The sequence below is a fragment of the Panthera pardus genome, unplaced genomic scaffold (genome assembly GCF_024362965.1).
Source record: "Panthera pardus isolate Hobbes unplaced genomic scaffold, ASM2436296v1 HiC_scaffold_17, whole genome shotgun sequence".
Lineage (NCBI taxonomy): Eukaryota > Metazoa > Chordata > Mammalia > Carnivora > Felidae > Panthera > Panthera pardus.
In genome coordinates this window covers 10,764,096-10,786,384 of record NW_026526732.1, presented here as the reverse complement: position 1 = coordinate 10,786,384, position 22,289 = coordinate 10,764,096, and the positions used below count along the sequence as shown (strand labels likewise).

Here is a 22,289-nt window from a genome sequence, read left to right as displayed (position 1 = left end):
CTGTCTCCCGCAGACACTTAAAAACATTCGTATTGCCTTCTTTCCTTGCTCTTTTCCATCATATATTGGTACTTTGTAGTAGTCAAAGTTAAAAGCTTTACACACCAGACTGAATAATTATGTTTAAAAAACAGTAATTATCAATACACGTCTTGTTCCATGCGGCTTTTTAAATTCATGTTAATGAGCTCTGTCTTCTCATGCACAAGACTGACAGGCAATTTTGAAGTTTTGCCATCATTTCACAACTTGTTGCTTAGACCCGGCCTGCCTTTTGCCGAGTATTGCTCTCGGCAGCCTTGCTCTGCAGCATTCCACAGACTCAGGACTGCCCACTCCGCTGTGAGCAGAGCAAGAAATCACTAGCAGCTTCACAAGCATGATGAGATTGCACTACGAAGCGTAACTTTCCCCTCACTGTCCATAAGAGATCAAAAAGTATGTGCAACATCTTGTGATTGAACTGGGAAAGGTGATTCTCCTAACTTCCCCAGATCATTTTGAGGAACTCCTACCACCATGTCAACACGATGGCAAACAGATTAATTTAATAGGAGCTCACCCTGTTACAAAACTGGAGCCCAGGGCAGTGACCTGGATTCCGACCCATCCAACTCTTGAAGAGAATCCCAGATCCGTCTTTCTTGACTCCGGGCGTACATTGAACCCCAGTTTTCTCCAAACTCTTGGTTCCAGGCCACGCCCGTGCTCTGGTGTCTGGCTAGACTCAAAGAACGTTTTTGAGAGTGCCTAAATTATGTTTTCCTTATGATTTCAGGTTGAAGTCTTGACCTCGGAGGATACCGCCTTTGGACTCAAGGTGTGTAGTCTGACGTAGCTCACTGTGTAGGTCCCGTCAGCTCCCCTAAGCGCATAGGAAGGCTGAACGGATAGGACTTGCTTTTATTATCAAATGCGGAGTTTCTAAACTCTCCCACAGTTTAAGAGTTGCCCTCACTTGTGATTACGATTAGACTGTGGTAGTATTTTCTTTACCTTCTTTCTCTGTGGTCTAGAGTGTAAGAAATAGTACAGGAAACCACGCGTTTCCATTAGTAGCAGTTGACTTTGAAGTTTGAATTCGCCACGGAACAGGATTTACTGAATGGCCCCCCAGGTTGGGAGTGCAACCACCACGACCGAAGGTTCTCTGAGTACTGTTTTGGTTTACCACTCTACTTTCATTAATCCATTTATTCATTTTCCCTGCTTCAAATAGTTACTGAACCCCTGTGTTCCAGTCGCAATTAAATCCCCGTTCCTGCCCTTAAGTGGCTCACAGTCAGTTGGTAGGCTTAGGCCTATAAACAGATCAGTTGTCCTGCGGTGTCCTTGTCTCCCTGCTAGAAGTGTTGGGGGGTGGGGGTTGTTGCGGGAGTGGGCGAGGCCGAGTGGGAAGGCATTCTAGGAGTCTGAGCCCTTGAGAGTGGATTATATTTATAGGCAAAGGAGGAGGACAAGAGAAACGAGAACTATTTTCAGGTCAGGACAACCATGAAAAAAACCAGAGGGAACTGAAAGTAGTTAAATTCTGCCCGGGTAGCAAGATCGGAGGTTGAAGAGGTTAAAGATTTGAATTTTATCCTATAGAAAATGCAAAGCTATTAAAAGATTTCAAGCCATTAAAAGATTTCAAGCCAAGGAGTGGTTAGATTTGCAATTTAGATGAATTTGGCCACTTTGTGGAGGATGGACTTGCCAGAGACCAGTGAAGGGCAGTTGAGTGGACCAGGTGAAGGACCGTGTGGACCGAGCCAGCCTAGTGAAAGAGTAAAACTAATCCTTCAGTCTCGGGGACTGGTGATCCTTGGGATATGCAGGGTGAGGAAGGCAGAGGAGCTGAGAATAAGATAAAGAGGTGGTGTGTAACACTGAGAGGGCAGACACAGGAGGGGCGGAAGAATTACAGTCTTCCAGGCCTGTAGTGTTTTCTCAGGTTGACTTGCCTTTTGGACGTGTATTTGCTAGGAATTCCTTTTTTTTTTTTTTTAATTTGTTTTTTAACGTTCATTTATTTTTTTGAGACAGAAACAGAGCATGAACGGGGGAGGGTCAGAGAGAGAGGGAGACACAGAAGCAGAAGCAGGCTCCAGGCTCTGAGCTGTCAGCACAGAGCCCGACGCGGGGCTCGAACTCACAGACTGCGAGATCACAACCTGAGCCGGAGGCGGACGCTCAACCGACTGAGGCACCCAGGAGCCCCTCCTTTTTTTTTTTTTTTTTTTTTAATTTGCTAGTAATTCTTAAACCATATAAATAAATCGGCAAGAGGCGCTTATTAGGGGAGTCTGACTTCATTTTCACATAGAGATACAGAAGTACAGTGTAAGTACCATCAATTACTTTGGAAGTCGGAAGTTTAGGAGAATAGTTGGTGGAAACTTTAGAGCAAAGAGAACGGGTAACTACTCTTACCTGACTCCTGTATGTGCTACATCTTTGGCTTAAAACTAAAAATTAGTTACTTGTATTTTTTCCAAATTTTTCTCTACTTAACATTCTGGATGCTTGGCATTTTATTAGTACAGTTTAATAGTCGGGCTGCAGTTGTTGGCGGATGACGTTGTAACACTGCCAAAATCACGGCCGTTCTGAGGTTATAAGCTGAGCGAGGTTTATGTCATAAATGAATACAAATTAAAAGTGAAAAGATAAGTTAAGACTTTATAAATATTTAAATATTCGGTAAACTGACTCAAGTTTACCTCAACGTGTTTTTTCTAGCTCTGTATCTGCCAAAAATTACTAAAGAAAAATTTAATTATCAAGAGAGCCAATTCAGTGCTATTTGCAGTATGTAACGTATCGTCATCGTTTGAATTTTTCATTTTTTCTTTAATGCCCAGCATGCACGGCAGAATATTCATTGCATGTTTAATAAACCTGTAGGGTCAGTTCTTGTGAACTCATCTCCATAACCCTTCATCCTCACCGTGTAGGCGGCGGTACTCACCCGGTCTGCCCCGCTGTGTAAGGCTTTGCGTTTGTTTTCCGGCGAAACTAGCAGCTTGCTTTTGTAGTCTTAATTCAATTTGTAGAAACCATAGTTGGAAATTGTTCCCCGGTAATTCAGTGATTTTTCAAAGAATTCGAAGCTTTTCACTTTTGCATGCCTGTACCAAAAAGTGTTTATCCATCTAACTAAAATATGAGAAATTTGATTTTTTTTTTTTTTTTTTACCACTTCATTATCTGCCAGTCAGCAAATACATTTTTATCTTGTTTCTTAAAATGTCTCGGTGTTCAGTATTGGTCAAGTTTCTGAACACTTATTCACAATTGGCCTTTTTTTTCCTGTTTTTATGCACTGGGAAAAATAACTCCGATATCTGACTCCCTGCTAGTACATTGTTGGCATCATCTTGGCAAATGAGTAGGATGCCAGAATGTTGTCTACCCCCACGTAGGTCTCTGATCCTTTCGGTGCTGCTCTTTAATAAGAACCTTTGCTCTTTCTTTACCTCTTTTTTTTTTTTTTAAAGTTTATTTATTTTTGAGAGAGAGAGAGAACCAGCGTAGCAGGGGCAGAGAGAGAGAGGGACAGAGGATACGAAGCAGGCTCCACCCTGAAGCCCTGACATAGAGAGAGAGCCTCGTGCGGGGGCTTGAACCCACGAACTGCGAGATCATGACCTGAGCTGGAGTTGGGCGCTTAACCGAGCCACCCAGGCACCCTGTTTTTTGTTTTTGTCTCGCCACTATCTACTTGATCACTCCTTGGATGCTTCTCCTTCTCCTAAGTCCAGCTGAAACCTGCAAGCTTCATATTTACTTAACGATTGAAGCCTGCATTTGTCAGTCTCACTGGAAAATAACTTAAACACGCTGGGACCCAGCAGTACAAGCAGCCTATTTTTGGGTGTGATTGTTCCTGCAGCCCAGGAAAACCAACTTTGCATTCATTTCAAACTATCATGACTGTTGGTGCTGTTTTGAGATTAATTTTTTCCAAGCTAATCTAAGGAGAGAGAGCTGTGCTCTTCCTTACACTTCTCAAATCTTAATTTCTCGAATCCTGATTCGTCGTTTTATTAGGCTTATCTCAGTCAAAAGTAACTTAGACTTTGAAATGCTAATAACTATATCTCAGTATACACTTCAGCTGTTTTCCAGTGGTTCTAATTTTTTCCTCTGAATTAAGGCAACTTTGATTTTCTGGAGTTTGTTTCTATGTTTAATTAATTTAAAATCCTGTGCACTTATAAAAACAATTGCAGTGAATAGAAGAGGTGCCTCAAAATAAAAAAATGAGAAAATACATTAGGAAAGGAAAGTTCTACAAACTGTAGACCGCTGATCTTGACTTTGGTTCTGATCAAGACTTGAACATATTAAGAAATGTATAATTCTGTAGAATAATAAATCAGGAGTTGCAGGCACAAGCCAACACGGGTTAGTTCTTTTTTACAAGATAAGCGTGCCTTCTGTGTCATCAATGGACTAAGTAAAGCTGTTAGTAATAATGAGATGATAAATCAGCTAAGGAAATATGTATAAAATTATACTATTAAACATAGAAAAGGCTAAAAATTTGCTGCTGATGAGTTCTACAGAGAAATTTATGGTAGAGAAGTAAAAAAAGGGGAGTGAGTAAAATATTCCTGGGTCATTAAAAAGATTAAAAAGGAAGACTAGATAATCATAACTTTTCCATGAATTTCTTAAGAGAGCTTCTCAAAATCTAAATAAATGACTTCAAATTTCACAATCATGAATATCTCTCGCCTTCTCGTTTGTTGTGGACAGCTAAGTCAAGAATCCTAAAGAAGCAAGATTGTTATTTAATCCACTCCCTGTGGGTTAGGGACTGTTGTTATTCTCAGTATTGGGGGAGGAAATAGAAATTGACACGGATAATGAATACCAGAAGTGGGATTGGAAGCTGGGAGATCAGCCCCAAGGCCCGTCCTCTTCCTTGAATGTCCTAAGAACCAGTGAGGTCTCTGCTCCCCTACCTGCCTCCTCGCTGCCCCTCTCCTCTCATCTGTCCCCACCTCTGTCCCCACACTGCCCCTCTTGCTAAGGTCCCCATCGGTCCTCTCGCTTTATTTGCCTCTTTGTGGCAGCTGCCTCAGTTGGCCTCTTCTTCCTTCCTTGGCCCTCTTCCTGTGGTTTCCCCAGCGGCGCTCTGCTGACCCTCCTCCTGTGAGCGGGGCTGCGGTTTCCCTTCTTTCTCCTCCTCCACAGCCGCACGCGTCGCACTCCGCCAGACTTCTGTCCTTGGTTCTCCTCCTTGGAATGTGTAGTGACCACCTCTCCATCCTGCTCCAGGGCTGCTGCCTAAATATCCCGTGGAGTGAATGGATATGCAGAAAGCCAAGACAAAGATTTAAAAATACCGCCCTTGTTCGGTACAACTTTTCCTGGGGTCAATTCTCAGGGCTTACTTGTTTGTCTGTAATAGCATTTGGTTACCAAAATCATGTTTAGCTTTGTTTAACTTTTACTTCCGAAAGGTGGGTGGACAGAAGTGCGTAGTATACATTATCAGTTCATGTGGTTTACAGTTCTAAAGAGGCATTAGAGTGCCACAAATCCAAAGATCCGTGGATACACCCCGTTGGCTGGCATGTTCTTTGGAAAAAAACAAAGCCTGCCTTTAGTGCCCTTTTTTTCCTAGTTTTCGATAGAAACTCTGACCAAAAAAACAGGTATGGGGGAGGTCGTTTTAAAACGAATGGTACGGAAAATCCAGGGGGAGCACATGTGTTCTGTAACAGAATGGGAAGAAGAAAAATGTAGACTGTAGGTCATCAGAGGAGCGCACCAGTGACAGAGCCCTCCACTCTGGGACCCTTCAAGCTGCCACTGTTCTGGGGAGAAGCACGCCGACCTGTTCCCTCCGCCCCCACCTTTTAAAGCAAACCCTAAGAGAGGCGCAGACAACTCAGGAAGGCCTTTTCTCCAAAACCCTATTACAGGACCCGTTCTTCACTTCGTCTCCTCCTTTCTGCATTTTCCCTCTGTCTTTTCCTGGAGCTCTATTGTGCTAGAGTCCCAATATTTTATCCCTGCTGGATATCCTCCGGATCCTCTGGTCTAGCCTTCCTCCATGTTAGAGACGGGGAGTCAACGGCCAAAGGACCTCTTGTTCCCAGGGTCCTAGCTCAGTACTGGTGAAGGTGAGAGAGAGTAGAATGAAGGACTTCAGTAATCTCGTAATTTTTCCTAATACTTAAATAAAAATTTTTAGTATTTCCTCTTCATACTTAGTATTCCTCACCTTTTAATCCTAGTTTGGCAATATTTTTTTAGTATTTGTTTTAGGCACCTAAAATGTATTACCACTCTAGAGAAAAGTCTACAAGCTTAAAATACCTACAAATCAGATTTAAAAATAAATACTAAATTTGTTTGTTTGCTCTGGTATATTACTTTTTATCCATCTGTTGATTGATTAAACAGCTTAGAGAAAAAAGACATCAAAGTTCAAACTGGTCTACTAACCCCCAATAACAGAGCCTCATAACTGTATTGAGTTCTTAACTTCCTTCCCTTTGAAGGGAACCTTACACCTTGCCTTCCCTTCAAATGAAATCCCGTCCTCATGTTGCATTTCAAATTTCTCCTACCTTCCAGTCTCAGTTCACACCCTTCCTCCTCTGTGATGTCTTCCCTCAGTATTGCAGCCTTCTGAGCTCTCAGGCTTGGAGCTTACACAGCGAGCGCTCTCTGCCTTTGTAGTTTGCCCTTGAACAACACGGGCTTGAATTGTGTGGGTCCACTTAACACGCGATTGTTTTCCACAAATACAGTGCTGTAAATGTATTTATGGAAATGCTATGGTTTTCTTAATAGGATATTCTTTTCCCTAGCTTACTTCATTGTAAGAATACAATATATAATACACCTACAAAATACGTGTTAATCGACAGTGTGTTTTTGGTAAGGCTTCCGGTCAACAGTAGCCTCTTTAGTAGTTAAGTTTTTGGGGAGTCAGAAGTTATACACAGATTTTTGAGTGTGTAGTTCTAACCCCCATGTTATTCCAGGGGCAACTGTATTTGGAATTTCTCTTTTGCCAACTTGGTTTTGATCTGTATGTGGGAAACAGAGTGGTATGGCCTGGCCCAGCTCCATTATGTGGCATTTTTTTCCAGCAAGATTGCAAGCTTAGAGACTTCATTTTGCTCATCTTCTTATATCCGTATCGACTTGCGCTTGGCTCGCGGTACATAGGTGTTGCTGATTATTTAGAGCTCTATTGATGGTTTAACAGTTGTGATTGTTAAGAGCAGAAAACCTGTGATTTTAAATTAATATTACTACTGCCTTTTTTCTGTTCTGAGGTTTTCTCTCTGATTCTCCCATTATCTGGGTTAATGTATTAGCTTGTCATTTCATATTGTAGAGCCCAACTGAAAGAAGATTTCGTTCATTGCCAGTGTTCGTTGAAGCTGTTGAGTGGTTCTGGTTGACACTGAAAACCAGTGGGTTCCAATTTATCTCACTATTAACTTAAATATATGTGTTGGGACGCCTGGGTGGCTTGGTCGGTTGGGCGTCCGACTTCGGCTCAGGTCATGATCTCACGGTCCGTGAGTTCGAGCCCCGCGTTGGGTCTGTGCTGACAGCTGAGAGCGTGGAGCCTGTTTCTGATCCTGTGTCTCCCTCTCTCTCTGCTCCTCCCCTGTTCATGCTCTGTCTCTCTCTGTCTCAAAAATAAATAAACGTTAAAAAAAAAATTAAAAAAAATATATATATGTTAATCCAAGTTTGTGGTTAGGGTCACTGATTCCATTCAAACAAATACTTGTGGCTTATACGTGTTATGTGCGGGGACTGCCATAATAACAATAAACCCCTGCTTCCGTGGACCTTACATTCTTGACACAATTTTGGGAACCATCTTATGCTGGGAAGAAATTCTAGAAAAGAAGCAAGTTTATTCTCCTTTTGGATATAATTGTATGCTACCCTGTAGTACCATTGCTTTAATTGAGTGTATTTGTTGTATTCCAAAAACTGGAGTAGAATTCCAGTGTGACTTATAAAACTTACAAATAACAAAGGGATTCGTCATCTCCAAAAATAATTTCAAATGAAATAAAAGTGAAACTTATTTGTGTTTTTAAAACTAAGGTACTTTTAATTATGGAAGATTGTATAGCTGGGGGAGCATATCGGGGAGTGACTTCAGTCACTTTTGGACTTATTCCTGTATTTTGACATCTCACCATGATGAAAATCATCTATATTTCCCTCCTTTCCTTCTTCATATAAAACTAAAATGTTGGGGCGCCTGGGTGGCTCAGTCGGTTAAGCGCCCAGCTTCGGCTCAGGTCATGATCTTGCGGTCCGTGAGTTCGAGCCCCGCGTTGGGCTCTGTGCTGATGGCTCAGAGCCTGGAGCCTGTTTCAGATTCTGTGTCTCCCTCTCTCTCGGACCCTCCCCTATTCATGCTCTGTCTCTCTCTGTTTCAAAAATAAATAAACGTTAAAAAAATTAAAAAAAAAATAAAAGTAAAATGTTAAGTAATGCAATTTGTCATAACTATTTGTTATAATGGCTAAGGAGGAATTAGAATAAACCACTGGTAGCCTATCTCAGAATGTGCTCCTTTGGGTAAATAACCAAAGACATGACCTTGGAGAAAAGTGGGAGGATGTTCACCTGAGTTTGCTTTCTTTTCTGACTGGTTCGTCTCACAGGTGTGCAGCTTGATCAGGTCTCATTACTTATTTACTCATCTGGAACTACGCTGTCTGGTTTGGTAGTTACCAGCCGTGTGTAGTTATTTAAATTTAGGTTAATTAAAATTAAATTACAAATGCGTTTCTTTAGTTGCACTGGCCACATTGCAATAGCTGTGTGTTTTGTTAATGGCTGCCATATTGGCACAGTGCATACGTAGAATATTTCCATCTTTGAAGAAAGTTCATTGGCTGGAGCCAGCAAAACTTCCGTGTATTCATATGAACAAGACATTTTAACATAACACATTTTACAGTAAGAATAACCATTTTTTAATTGATAAACCCCCAAGGATTAGAGCACATAAGTAGAAAACAGAAGGAATTTGATGTCTTAGTAAAGTAACACAGAGGGGATGTTCTGTTCAGTCAAAATAATGATAATGATGATAATAATAATAATAATAATAATAGTGTTGGTATGTCCCGTTGGATTTTTCACATAGAAATCTTTTACACAGGATTATGAAATAAGGCATTCTTTTGGTGACTCTTGCAATGGGCCATTCATTGATATGCTCGCGGTTATGTCTGGGGGCTATTAATATAGTATTCTAGATATAGAATGTTTAGCTTCACATAATAAGAGATTGTCATCTGTTAAAATGTCCTTCCTTTTATTAATGTCACCACCTGAAAGCTGCATTAATCTTCTGTTTAAAAACACATCTAGTTTTTCCTTGTAAAGCTACAGTGACTCAGGTTTTTCTTAGTCGTTTGCATCTCCATACCAAGGTATATGTTTTCTAGTGAATTTACTTGGCTAACTAGCTTCTGTGGGTGTGACTGTAACTCAGGTAAAAATCTATTGAAGGTGAACAGTGTCATTGAGATGAAACCAGCAGAGATTTACTTTTTGAGGTTTATAATCTTGTTAACTCATATTACTTTTCAGCAGATAAAGGATTTATTTTTGTAACTTCAATTTTTTTTATTTATTGAAAATCTACTAGAAATATTTAGAGAAGTAGAGGGCCAAGTTTATTCTTTACTGCGTCAGTCATTGAATCTGAATCAAAATGATGGAATATATGTTGATGAAGCAAGAGAATTTCCTGTATCTGCGTGAGAGAAAAGACTGGAGAAGGAAAAAAAACACCCATAGCGGTTCTCAAGTCGTGATTTGGGAATCCATGTTGAGTTGCTTGCTCCCTTCTTTTGTTAGAGAATTTCCCAGCCTCTCCTTCTGCCATCTGCTGGTGGTTCATCCACTTACATGTTTGATTTTAAAAACAAATCTGCTTTATTCTTATTTAAGAAAGATTTGGGGGAAAACGTTCCATTTATATTCACCTCTACTATTTTGGTGTCGTTTTGCTTGTCATGTTTAATTATCTTTGTAAAGGCTGTTTTAGCTTCTTTTTCAACTCTGCCTTTAGAGGAACGCATGAATATAAAATTGAGAAAAGACTGAAGGCCAAAGCCTATGCCATTAACAAATAGAGAGTCACAGATCTTCCTGGTTACAGGAATTCAGGGCCGTAAGGGCTTATTTGAGAGTTGTTGAGGTCTTCCCTGATTTCTGAATTTGGATTAAATACGGAATAGCATTTCTGTCCTGCTTTTTTTGTAATTAAGATTCCTTAACTGGAAGTGAGCAGACCTATGTTCTATGTGAAGTCTTAGTAACAGGTTGGAAAATTGATTACTTGATCAGGTTGTTTTCAGCCCTGAAAACAATACGAGGTCTCCTTGTATTCACGAAGTCAGACCTTCAACTCTGTCCTCATTTGTTATTCTTCTGATTTCTCCCTTCTACTGTTTATAGCCTAAGCTGTTCCCATCATCTTGGGAAAAACATCAGTATTTTTTGTCTACAAACAAATCCTTCCAGGAAATAAAACTAGGCAAAGGTTGTTTTTTTTTTTTTTTTTTTTTTGGTTTTTTGGTTTTTAAGAGAAAGCATAGGAATTTTATTTCCTGTCACCTTTAATCTCCTCTTCTAATTTTCAGAGCCGCATTGACTAATTCTAGAACCTTAGATTTCCTGGGTCAGTTATTGGTCCATCATTTCTGCAAAGAGGAAAAGTAACCCCAAATATTAATCTCAATTTTTGTCCATAGGGAACAAGGCCGAGGAAGGTAAAGTGACATATTTTAGGGCCTGTTTAGTGGCAAAGTAGAACAGAAATCTAAGTTTCTGCCTCGCAGGCAAGTGCCCTTTATACAGAATTACAGCAATACTGGGATTCGTCCTTCCAGTACTGGAACTGGATATGAGATTGAATGTTACAGGAATGTCATTTTTACAGCTCAAAAAGAGTCTAATGTTGGCGATTTCATATGGTTCAATTCAGTGTACTAAGGCTCTCCCATATCATTTTAGATCTATATTCAACAATAAAAACACTATTTTTCTTTAAAAGCTGTTTATCCCAATTGGAATGTGTACGTGCACACTGTCTGAAGTATTAGGTGGTCACAAGATGTTTGTAGAGTTTAATCGGCATCAAAGTACCCACTAAGCCACATAACTCAATAATGTGTGAAGTTTCCATAATATGCTTTGACATTAGATAAAAAATAAAATACTGTATCATGACCCAGTGTGTTCTTAGTGTGGTAGGACTTCCATCTCTTCTAGACCAAATACTCTGTCAGGTGATGGCAGAGGGCAGACTTGTTAGATGGATCTCCTGACTGCGTGGCATGGGTCGCCAGATCGAGTAAGTACATTTGCGCAGAAACGTTTACTCTGATGGTGGTGAATATAGGAAGATGAGCGAAGGGGAGCATAATGCAATACAATTTGTACCTACTTTTGTCAGACTTACTTTGGTGTTTGTTTGTTTGTTTGTGTGTTTTTGTTTTTTTTAAAGATGTTAGAAATTAAACATGGCCCCGGGTACTGTGGATTTCAAAAGTGACCTGCTTAAGGCAGGAAGGGGTTAGGCTTGAAAGAAAGCTTATTTACTTATATATTCTGGAGTTTGATTGACTCCATTTTTCTCTGGGGACATTATTTTGGCACTATTTTTTGAGAACTTAATCTTCAAGTAATAATAAAAATGCATTTATTCTCCTCATCCCCACCCTCAAACACCTGTTCATTTGGGACGTGCACAAATAATTAGAGGCACATTTCTGGGCTTGCCTATAAAATTCCTTAGCATCGAGTTACTGTGACGATATTGATAATCATCAAGCTGCTTATGATTTTGTTGGGAAGAAACAAAGAAATTATTCCAGGGGAAATGAGGGATGCTTTTGATTGCGTGTGTTTTAAAGTTCTCTCCGATGCCAAATTTTAAAGCCAGTTTTGTTTCTTCAGATGGTGAACACCCTCCTCCTCCCCTCTTCCTGCCTTAAATCTGGCTTTTACCCAAGGCATGTCAATTTTTGCAAGTCAGTTGAGAATGTCAAAGTGACTGGTGTTGAAAGAGCCAATATGTTGGGAGATGCTCAAAGCCAAGTAGAACATTTATGTGGATTAAAGAATATATTAGGAGATGATTTTCAAAAATCAGATTTGGGGGGGAAAAACCTGTTGAATTAATACTTGCATACCAGATGTATCACTGATAAATACGTGTAACAGATACTCCCCAATAAGCACTAAAATTACCATTTTACAACTGAAGTAATGTATCCTGTGGGTACATTTGCAAAGATACGCCAACAAAAATACATGCAGAGCTCTTGAAGTAATAATGCAAATAAAACATTTCATATTATAATTTTAAAATAACATGACTGGAAAGCAAGAAAAAGTCTGGGAGACTATTTGTTGTGTCTCAATTCTGCTTTTACTCTGGTCTTTTGACAGTTGGCTTTTGGATACTGGATAATTGTTTTAGTGCCTGTATATGTGTTGAAGGACCGGATTGTCTGACGGAGTCGAGGCTGGAAGTCTCATAAATTCTAGATACTCAAAGTAATAAGTATATCTTGTTTGTTTCGTAGCAAGAGCGGCTCATTCTCCTACTTGGCTCAATTCTTGTGTCGTGGTTACTCCTGAATCACTGAGCAGGGAGTTTCGCCATGTGTAACGTATCCATTCGTGCACAGCCAGAGCACCCGTGCAGCGCGCAGTGGTTGTGTGCCCCCGTGTGTGTGTGTGTGTGTGTGTGTGTGTGTGTGTGTGTGTGCGTGCCCCGGCACCAAGCCTTGATGCCGGTATTCAGTGGCCACTTTGCGCAGTGAGTCTGCTCCACTGGTGACGCTGGCCTCTGGCTGATGTGTCGGGTGGGGGGAATACCTTCTCTCCAGGCCAGAGCACACCTCAAGGGTGGGTTTCCTTTGGTCTTAGGTGGCCTTGTGGAAAGACATGAGGAATGTGAGAAAGCAAAAAAGAGTAGAGGGAGCCATAGGACTCATGCACCCTGTGATTGAGACAGAGTAAATTAAATCCTGCAGAAAATTTCATTTTCTTCTAGCTACGCATGGCACTTTAAAGCCCTTAATTGGCTGCTTCCTAAGGAGCCACGTACGTTTTTATAAGAAATTCCTCTTAACCTCCCTCCACTCTTCCCAAATTAAATTTTCATTTCAGAATGACTTTTTTGTATCTCATCGAGGAGGGGAGGAGATGAAGAATGAAAGCGAATGAATACATATTATTTAAAATGAGAATTGGATATAGGCCTAAATTGCATATTGCACATTAAATATCAGAGGAAAATTAATAAACTTACAAAAGTATCCTAAAAATATATTCAATATTTTCCCAACATTTCTCGGAATTAAAAAAAAAATATTTATTGTCTCTTACATTTGTAATTCTAAATTTCTCACGTTATAGTCTTATTTTTGTCTCACTTAATTTCTGGTCCCTTATAAATATGTAAGCTTATTTTTTTTCAATCGTCTTAATGTGTTAAATTATAGTTAATATTATAATTTTTAGAAAATTATATGCTATTGTAGTATAAGGATAACAATAGATGTTCAATTAAAAATTATTTCCTGTGATAAATGACTAATTTATAAAGAAGCTGGGGAATCCTGATTTTTTTAGAGACGGAAAATACCTTCACCATGGAGACATTAGAAGGGCTTCAGTTTTGACAATAAATAAGTCATCTCTATGAAAAATTTAAGATTTTGTTTTATCTTCATTTGAGCCCCAAATGGAACGTCTAATGACATCATATTCCTGACATGACTTTGTTTACTGATGGACAGAAATTGCCATTATGTGCTATTTAACAGTATGTGCAAACATCTAGAATCACAAGTATTAAGCACATGCATGTGCAAGATGTAAACGGTCCCCACTTGTGTACATGCATGTACACATTCTTTCCTTTTACGTGGGACCTATGGAGAAGTTGACCTCCCCAAAGGAGAAGTTTGAAAGGGAAGGAAATGGAGATCTGCCAGGCTTGTTGGCTAGAGTCATGGACAAGAGCAAGGCCTGTCTGAACTGCCACTCAGTTTTTATTCTGCGAGTTTGCAGGGTTGGTGATTAGAGTGGCTTTCGCCCAATTATGCTGTGATTATTCTGCTGCACTGTAATTGACTGGGGAGATATGCTAATACCTGTCATTTGGGATGATAAAAGATGAGCGGGGGACGCAATGCATTATTTAGCTGGCTGTGTGATAGATGAGGGATGCGCAGAGTGCTTTAATTGCTGAGAAGAGAGGTTAAGCTGAACGAACGGATGAATTAGAAATGAGTTTTTTTATGGCTTGTGGAAAAGTGAAATAAAGGAAAATGTGCCTTAGACTAAAGCGGCAGATAGAAATGAGCACAGCGAAACCAGATCCAGGCAGCTTGCGTTATCAATTTAAATATTAACAAAAAAATGTGGTTTAGAGTTCAGTAAATAATAATCGGAAGGAGAGTATACAATAGATTCTCCTATTAAGCAAAAGAAGAATTGCAAAGGAATTGTTTTTATTTGAGATGGCAGTATTTGTGATTTGTAACCTCTCAACTTCATACTGTGTTTTAGATTATGCTAAGATGTAATACGCAACAATTCTGAATTTCATGCTTTGTATCTTTTGACTGTTCGCTTAGAGGTATCTAGATTTCTTGTGCCTGTGTATCTTTCAGTAAATGCAGGCAGAGGAAGTCAAGGAAAAAATGAATATTTATAACACTAGGAGAATGTAATAATATAATTAGTGAGAGAGTGTACAACTAATTCTCGAGTGGCAGGATCTAAGGCAGTCAGTGGTACAGTCTTCGTATGCTTCGCATTTAGGTATTGGTATTTCTAGGGGAAAACGTAAGGAAAGAGTGGTATTTTCCCTTTCATATGGTTTCCTTTTGTCACACCCGTATATAATCTTATGTCTGCTTTTCACAAAAGTGCTTAAAAGTCCTCCGTCGTAATCTGCTCGGTTATTTATTTGATTTGGCCTTTGTGTTTCGCTTTATTTTAGTTGTGTGCATTTAATAGATAATTATTTTGAATATGTAGTCAGAAGAGCAGTTTGCAGAAACAGACTGTTACAAACTGAAGGTTGAGGCCTTGCACACATTGTCGGCTTTCAAGCACATCATACTTTACGGGATAATGATGTAGGAAAGCGTCGTCCCCAACTGTGCTGTTTTGTCTTGTAGATAAAGCAATGGAAATACAGGTTGACTAGCAGAAGTTGTATTTTTTGTAAAATGAAGGAAGTGACCCTCATATATTGGAGAATTATCTGCAGACAGTCCGGCTTCTCAGAGCCTGTGTGACTCCTCCAGCATAGCAGAATTCTATCAGGGAACGGTTTTCAACCGGGTTATTGAGTGGTAATGGATCTGTCTAGAACAAAGCATGCCTGTTGGAATGGATGTCAACTGTAGACAGATGCTACTCTCTGCTACTCGAGTAAGTTTTGTTGGAGCTGAGCACTTCCCTCCGATATAATTGACACCTCTTTTGCACTTTCCTCCCGAAACAAAGTGGAGTTTCCTTGTGGCTGTTTTTAATCGCTGTCCTTCTTGGAATGCCCGAGTAGACTGCTGTAGCTCCCTTATGCTCTCAGATAGATATGATCTGAAAGGGTGCTTCTGTAGAGCATCCTGGAAGGCACAGTAGGAGTTATAAAGGAGAAGATGCAGTTGGTCTCAAAGAACTTGAAATTAAACGGACAAAGGTAGGGCAAATACAGCAACCTGTAAGCAAACAGTAGTACCTAACAAGAGTTTTTACAAACGTCAGTTACACCGATCTAAACTGTCACGTGTCAGTTAATACCCCATTAAGCTAACCCCGTAATGGAAGATGGTGGCAGCACTACAGAGACATGGTGTCTTGAATTTTTTTCTCATCAATAGTATAAAAGGAGTAGTCTACAAACCTCTTTGATTTTGTACATATTTTTTCTTTTTTAATTTTTTTTTAACATCTATTCGTTTGTGAGAGACAGAGAGAAACAGAGTGTGAGTGGAGAAGGGGCAGAGAGAGGGAGACACAGACTCTGAAGCAGGCTCCAGGCTCTGAGCTGTCAGCACAGAGCCCGACGCGGGGCTCGAACTCACGAACTGCGAGATCATGACCTGGGCGGGATTTGGACGCTTAACTGACTGAGCCACCCAGGCGCCCCAGTGCATCTTTTTTTCTTAATATGAGTAGCTTATTATGTTTCCTTCCTGCTAGGCATTTATTCAGTCCTGAGACATTGTGCCTAGATCTTGGCTATAAGGATCATCACTTGAATATAAAAATGGTTCTTTCTTTAAGGTCCTTAGTTTGAAAGGTTTGCTTTGTTTAATATGATCTGAAAGAAAATCATGTTTGTGACTTTTTGTTGTTTCCTTGACGTACCTGTCTTGCTGTAGATGTGATGTGTGATAGTGTGAAGTCATCCTGTTGTACAGTTGGACGCCTGGGAACTATGACGTCACCATTTCTTACCTTGGATGAAGTTCTTCCCCTTGGAAATGCCTTAAAACTGAGGGTTATAATAAGAGGCAGCAGATAACTTTTTTTTAATGTTTATTTATTTTTGAGAGGGAGAGCACGCGAGTGAGAGAGCACACAAGTTGGGGAGGGGCAGAGAGGGAGACACAGAACCCGAAGCAGGTTCCAGGCTCTGACCTGTCAGCACAGAGCCCGATGCAGAACTCAAATTCCCGAACCTTGAGATCATGACCTGAGCTGAAGTCCAACACTCAACCGACTGAGCCACCCAGGAGCCCTACAACTAACTTCTTAAATCTCCTTAGCCTCTTTATAATATCCCTACCGGCCAGTTGAAGGTTTTTTTTTTTTTTTTTAATGGTGATGAATTAATCACATTTTTCAAATAATGTGGTTATATTATTTTAAAATAAAATTTTAAATACGATTATAGAATTATTGCCAAAGGGGACATGGGAAACAGTGTGATCCTTCTCCCTCATGTCCAGGGTAGGAAGTGAGGCTCACAAGAAGACAGCTGTTCTGAATCTGGGGCTGTTTCCTTCTGCCCCGGGAGGTGGTTCTTACTCAGTGAGCAGGGCCCTGTGGAAGGTGGTTGTGCACCTGACCTGGACGAGGGCCGAGAAGCCCAGCGGAAGCCTGCTTACTGGCTGTCACTAGTACAAGCGTGAGCGCTCAAGTTGATTCAAACAGAAATCATTAAAAAATGACATACACGTTACACATTGTATTTCAGCACAGAACACGGAAATGTGCTGCATGTGTCCCACCTCTGCGTCTGTCCTTTACAGCAGTCTCAGCCCTACCTAATTCTGCAGCGCTGTTTGAGCCACTCATTCGTCTTCAGTAGAGTTGGAGTTTTTCCCCTTTCCACACTGGCTTGTCACTTGCTTCCATATTTTATTCAGGTTTATAACCGAGGGAACGCATAGCATAAACGTGCCGAGGAGGAAGAAGAGCCAACTCTCGGGAGACGAGTACCTCAGCTGGCAGGAGCGGAGAAGTAGAAGGGTTTTCTAGCGAGTGGCCTCCTGCACGCAGCCTTGAGCAGGTGTCCGGAAGGACGGAGGGCTTCCGGGGGGCAGGGGACACCCGGCAGGTGGTTCAGACGAAGGTCGCGGTTTCCACCGTGTGCACCTGCAGGCATGCTCCCTTGCTTTCCCTTTGCTGTCTTCTTTCAGAACTAGTTCGTTTTCCTAAGAAATCCCAAGTAATGACTTTTCCTTTTGCATCAAGCCAGGGCCTCAATATTGTGCCATTGGAAAAGATACGGGTCATTAATCAGTTACTAGAGAATAATGATTAGTTTACCTATCTCATTTTGTGGTTTTGATTTTCTTGTTGCCAGTAAGGCACTGCTTTTTTTGTGTGTGTTTGTCACGTAAATTAACCCATAGAACTTGCATGGAGTACCCTTGGGAATAACTGCTTGCAATTTTTGCTTTAAAAAGAAAATGTGAATATAAATAGTTAAATTTCAAGCCCTTACTACTCACTGTAGTATCTTTTCGCAAACTTTTCTTCCTTAAATTCAATTGTAACTCTCGATAAAGATAGAAAAGTAGCTTTTAAAAAAGGAAAATTTAAAAATTCGTACAGGGGCCTTCTGGTTAGATTTGAAAGGAAAGGAAAGTGGCTAATATATTAAATTTCTACTGTTGGGTAACAAATTACTACAGATTTGGCAACTTGGAACCACACCCATTAATTACCTCACAGTTTCCATGAGTTAGCACTTAGGTACTGGGTCTTCTGTTCAGGGTCTCACAAGATGGAGAATGAAGTTACTGTTGGGGTTTTGGTTTCGTCTGAGGTTCTGGCCCTCTTCCAGGCTCATTGGTTGTTGACAGAATTCACTTCCTTGTGGCTGCAGTTCTGAGGTCCCAACTTTCCTGCTGGATATCAGCCGTGAGCCACACCCTGTCATGGGGCCCTCTCCGTAACGCTGTGCTGGCAGGAGAGTTGCTTCACATCTCTCCCACCTGTCTTAAGGGATCACCTGCTTAGGTGAGACCCACCCAGGTTAATCTCCTTTTAGTAATTCCGAGTCGGCTGCTTAGGGACGGTATTTACAGCTGCAGAATCCCTTCGGCCCCATAGTGAGGCATAATCCCGGAAGTATTGGCCAGTATTTGGTCTTACTTACACTCCACGGAGGGAACGGAGCAGGGTATGTGCAGCAGCAGCTGGGCATCTTGGGGATCATCTTAGAATTCTGCCTCCCACAGTTAGTGATTCACATTCGCTGTCAGATTTCAGGGATGAAAACCTTTTCTCTCCATGTACTCAAAAGTTCGCTTAACTCAAATTTTTACAAAGTGCAGTTCTGGAAAAATGAAAGTGGCATATAATAGGACATATTTGAGTGACAACATTGAAAATAAATGATAAGCACCTTTAACAGAGCTATCCATCATAGCAGCAGTTTTATTTCTTGTGTTGTTAGCTCCCGAGGCTTTGCTCCAGAGCAAGAGAAGTAATCTCTAACTGTAGGCTCTGACTGTGCAGTTGATGTACTTCTGGGGAAGGTGGAGAACGGTCTGCATCTCTGTTCCCAGTGCTTCTGTTGAAAGGTTTTGATGATCTCAATTTCTACTTCCAGTAGAAATGTTTGGTCATGATCTCGGGAATCTTCACAGGCACACCAATTATAGAACATGAAGTCTGGTGATACTGGTTAGTTTTATAGACTTGAGATGCTAAGAAAAAACATTTTCTCTTAATATTTTACAGAGTCACCATTTTGACATTCGGATTTGACTAATCATTTTTGGAGTATATAAGGAGAAATTTGGCTTATGAAATTCAGTTTGGTTTTAATTTTTAAAGAATTAGATATTTATCTATGCAGTCCATACAAATTCTATGGATTAGGCCCAGATAAGATACAATGAATAAAAAACCCAAACTATCTTTTGTCTTTTTAAAAAAATCAATCTTATCTTTTTACAATTATGTACCTACATAAAGATATTTTGAACGTCTTTGCTAATACCTGAGTCCTTTCAGAATTACTTCAGAGGAAAAGTAATAGGTTTTAAATAGGATTTTTACATACTTCATTTGAATTCTTTTGGTGGAGGAATTCTATTGGCCAAAAGTCTAAGCAGTCAGATGTGAGGCAGATGTAATGATTCGCCTTTAAAGTTAACCTGGATTTTGAAAATGTGACAAATACTTTAGTTTAAAAAAGTGGTAACTATAGAGGCACCTGGGTGGCTCAGTCCAGTAAGCGTCCGACTCTTGATTTGGTCTCAAGTCATGATCTCAGTGCAGAGCCTGCTTGGGATTCTCTCCCCTTCTGTCTCTGCCCCTCCCCGACTTGTGCTCTCTCTGTCTCAAATAAATAAATACATTTTTTTTTAAAAAGTAATAACTATATACTGCACTTAAATCTAGACTCGTTTAGAAGGATTAATTTTAGATCAAGTTGATGTTACCAACAGTCTACTACAGAACTAGAATGGGATTATTTCCTTTTTTTTTTAATGTTCAGTTTTGAGAGAGAGACTGTGTGTGCGTGCATGCATGTGAATGGGGGAGGGGCAGAGGAAAAGGGAGACAGAATCTGAAGCAGGCTCCAGACTCTGAGCTGTCGGCCCAGAGCCCAGTGTGGGGCTTGAACTCATGAACTGCAAGATCATGGCCTGACCTGAGCTGGAATCAAGAGTCAGAGGCTTAACTGACTGAGCCACCCAGGTGTCCCAAGAATGGGATGATTTTCCAATATGACAGAGGAATGACTAATGTTGCCCTGAAAAGTACTAATTAATTTTGTTTCTTTTGCAGACCTTTATAAGTTTTAATGTAGTATTTTATGGATTCGTACTTTGGGGGAGTACGTGTGACTATAAGATGAACGAACTGTAAAATTTTTTTTTTTAATGTTTTCATTTATTTTTGAAGTAGAGAGAGAGACAGAGCACGAACCAGGGGAGGAGCAGAGAGAGACGGAGACACAGAATTCGAAGCAGGCTCCAGGCTCTAAGATGTCAGCACAGAGCCCGATGCGGGGCTCAAACTCACAAACTGTGAGATCATGACCTGAGCCGAAGTCGGACGCTCAACCGACTGAGCCACCCAGGCGCCCCTAAGATGAACGAACTGTATAGCATTTAAGAAAAGCAGCGGCCATAGTATGATAAGACAAATACCTACTTATATAGGAGCTCAAGTAGCAAAGCCATTGTTCCATCTGACCCCCTGGCTTCCTCTACCCCAGCACCTTCCCCTTGCCTCTGATAGGGTTAGGAAGTTCAGGTACGCTTCAACACCTACCTGAATGACACCAGGCTTTTCTCCAAAGTCTTTTTTTGCAACTGTTTCTCAAACTCCCTTATGCTGGTCCCTGGGCTTGGTTATTTATTTCCCGCCATTCTGAAGGCCACCCGTTTTTGAAGGCATGGTGTTTAATAGGAGCAGGGCTTGTATCGGCCTCTAGCTGTTGAGCAGAATCTTACCCATTCACCCTGCACCAGGTACTCAGGAAACGAGGATGAGTGCATCATGGTTTCAACTCTCGTTGAGTTTGTAGCGCGGTTAGAGAAAAGGAGCCGTGAAGCACATGACAGGTGCTGAGTGGTCATGATACAGGCGGGCTCTGTCAGGGGAGAAGTGTAATGTGATCTGGGGTGATGTGGCTTTGAATGGCATCTGACTTGGTCGCATTGGAGAGTGGCATCACAGACAGGCAGGAATGTAGGGATGAATTTGGCTGTAGCTAATGTGTTTAGGTTGGAGAGCCTTGAAACACCTTGCCTGGACACAAACGAAGGTGCTACAGCTTGGATGTGGGTTTTTGTTTAAAAAAAGAGATTCATTTGTCAACAGTTGTCTCTTGGCATAAGAAAGACTGGATTTGGAGAGGATATATTGATCAGTTGAGTATCTTAATCCATTTAGAATGGAATGAGAAAAATGTGAAAGTGCCTAGAAAATAGGAAATTGTTGGATAAATTAAAGTTTTCATTATCATTTGGAGCAGTTTGTTGTGTAATAGGTTTATGTGGTATCGGGAATAAAAGAAACTGGCAAAATTACCCCATTAGTTAGAAAATGTTTTAGATAAAATAATCAGCCAAACTAAGTCATAGCATTTTCAAGGTACAATTTAAAACTTACACGTTTGTTTTTTGCTCTCCTACCTGGATCCTTCATTGTGTAATGAATTTGTTTGTAAGTATTCGTTAGTATACTGTAAAATTTGAGGCTTATTGAAGATGCGGTTTGGCTAATTTAATGGAAATTGGTCACTTGGTAAGTGAAAGAGGTTTATTCTTGTATTTGACAAAAAGTTTTCTGAGATCAGAGTGCTGACAGATTCTGAGACTAGTTCGTTCACCCCTTATTAATCACTTTCACTGGGCTGGGCCTGCGGAAAGCCTGGGAGATACCGATTAGGACCATCCAAGTGACCTGAATTCCTCGCACCTCGACTCTGCCGTGTGGCTGGACCTGGTGGCCTCGAAGACCCCTTCCCGGCCTGGAGAGATTTTGTAGAGAGTGAGCAACCTTTTTGGGGACTAGGGATTCTTCTGTCGCCTACGTGTTTGAGAATTCTCAGTGCTTTGCGGGAGCTTAAATGAGATACAGTGCATTTGGTTTTAGGGAGAACAATGAGGGGAGAAATTTATTTCAGTGCTTGTTGGTTAATCAACATCTACATGCCACTTCACATCAGTGTCTGTCCTTTCCAAGTGAATTAGGTCTTGTGGGCAGCACGTCAAGAGGACGTGTATTGTTCCTGGCAGGGCACTTGAATTTCTAATTACCAGATTCCTGACTTAATT

At 40.7% G+C, this 22,289-nt stretch overlaps 1 protein-coding gene across 9 annotated transcripts in view; it reads left to right on the top strand.

Annotated features, from left to right (window-relative positions):
* Positions 1-22,289, top strand: part of ARID1B (AT-rich interaction domain 1B) — a 446,720-nt gene that overhangs the window by 267,384 nt on the left and 157,047 nt on the right. For 6 of the 9 annotated variants that reach the window (XM_053904333.1, XM_053904331.1, XM_053904329.1 and 3 more), the window contains exon 5: positions 779-820. The exons of the other annotated variants lie outside the window; for them this stretch is intronic. In XM_053904333.1, the coding sequence (XP_053760308.1) occupies positions 779-820 (42 nt within the window). The remainder of the gene's footprint in view (positions 1-778; positions 821-22,289) is intronic. 9 annotated transcript variants of the gene reach the window in all.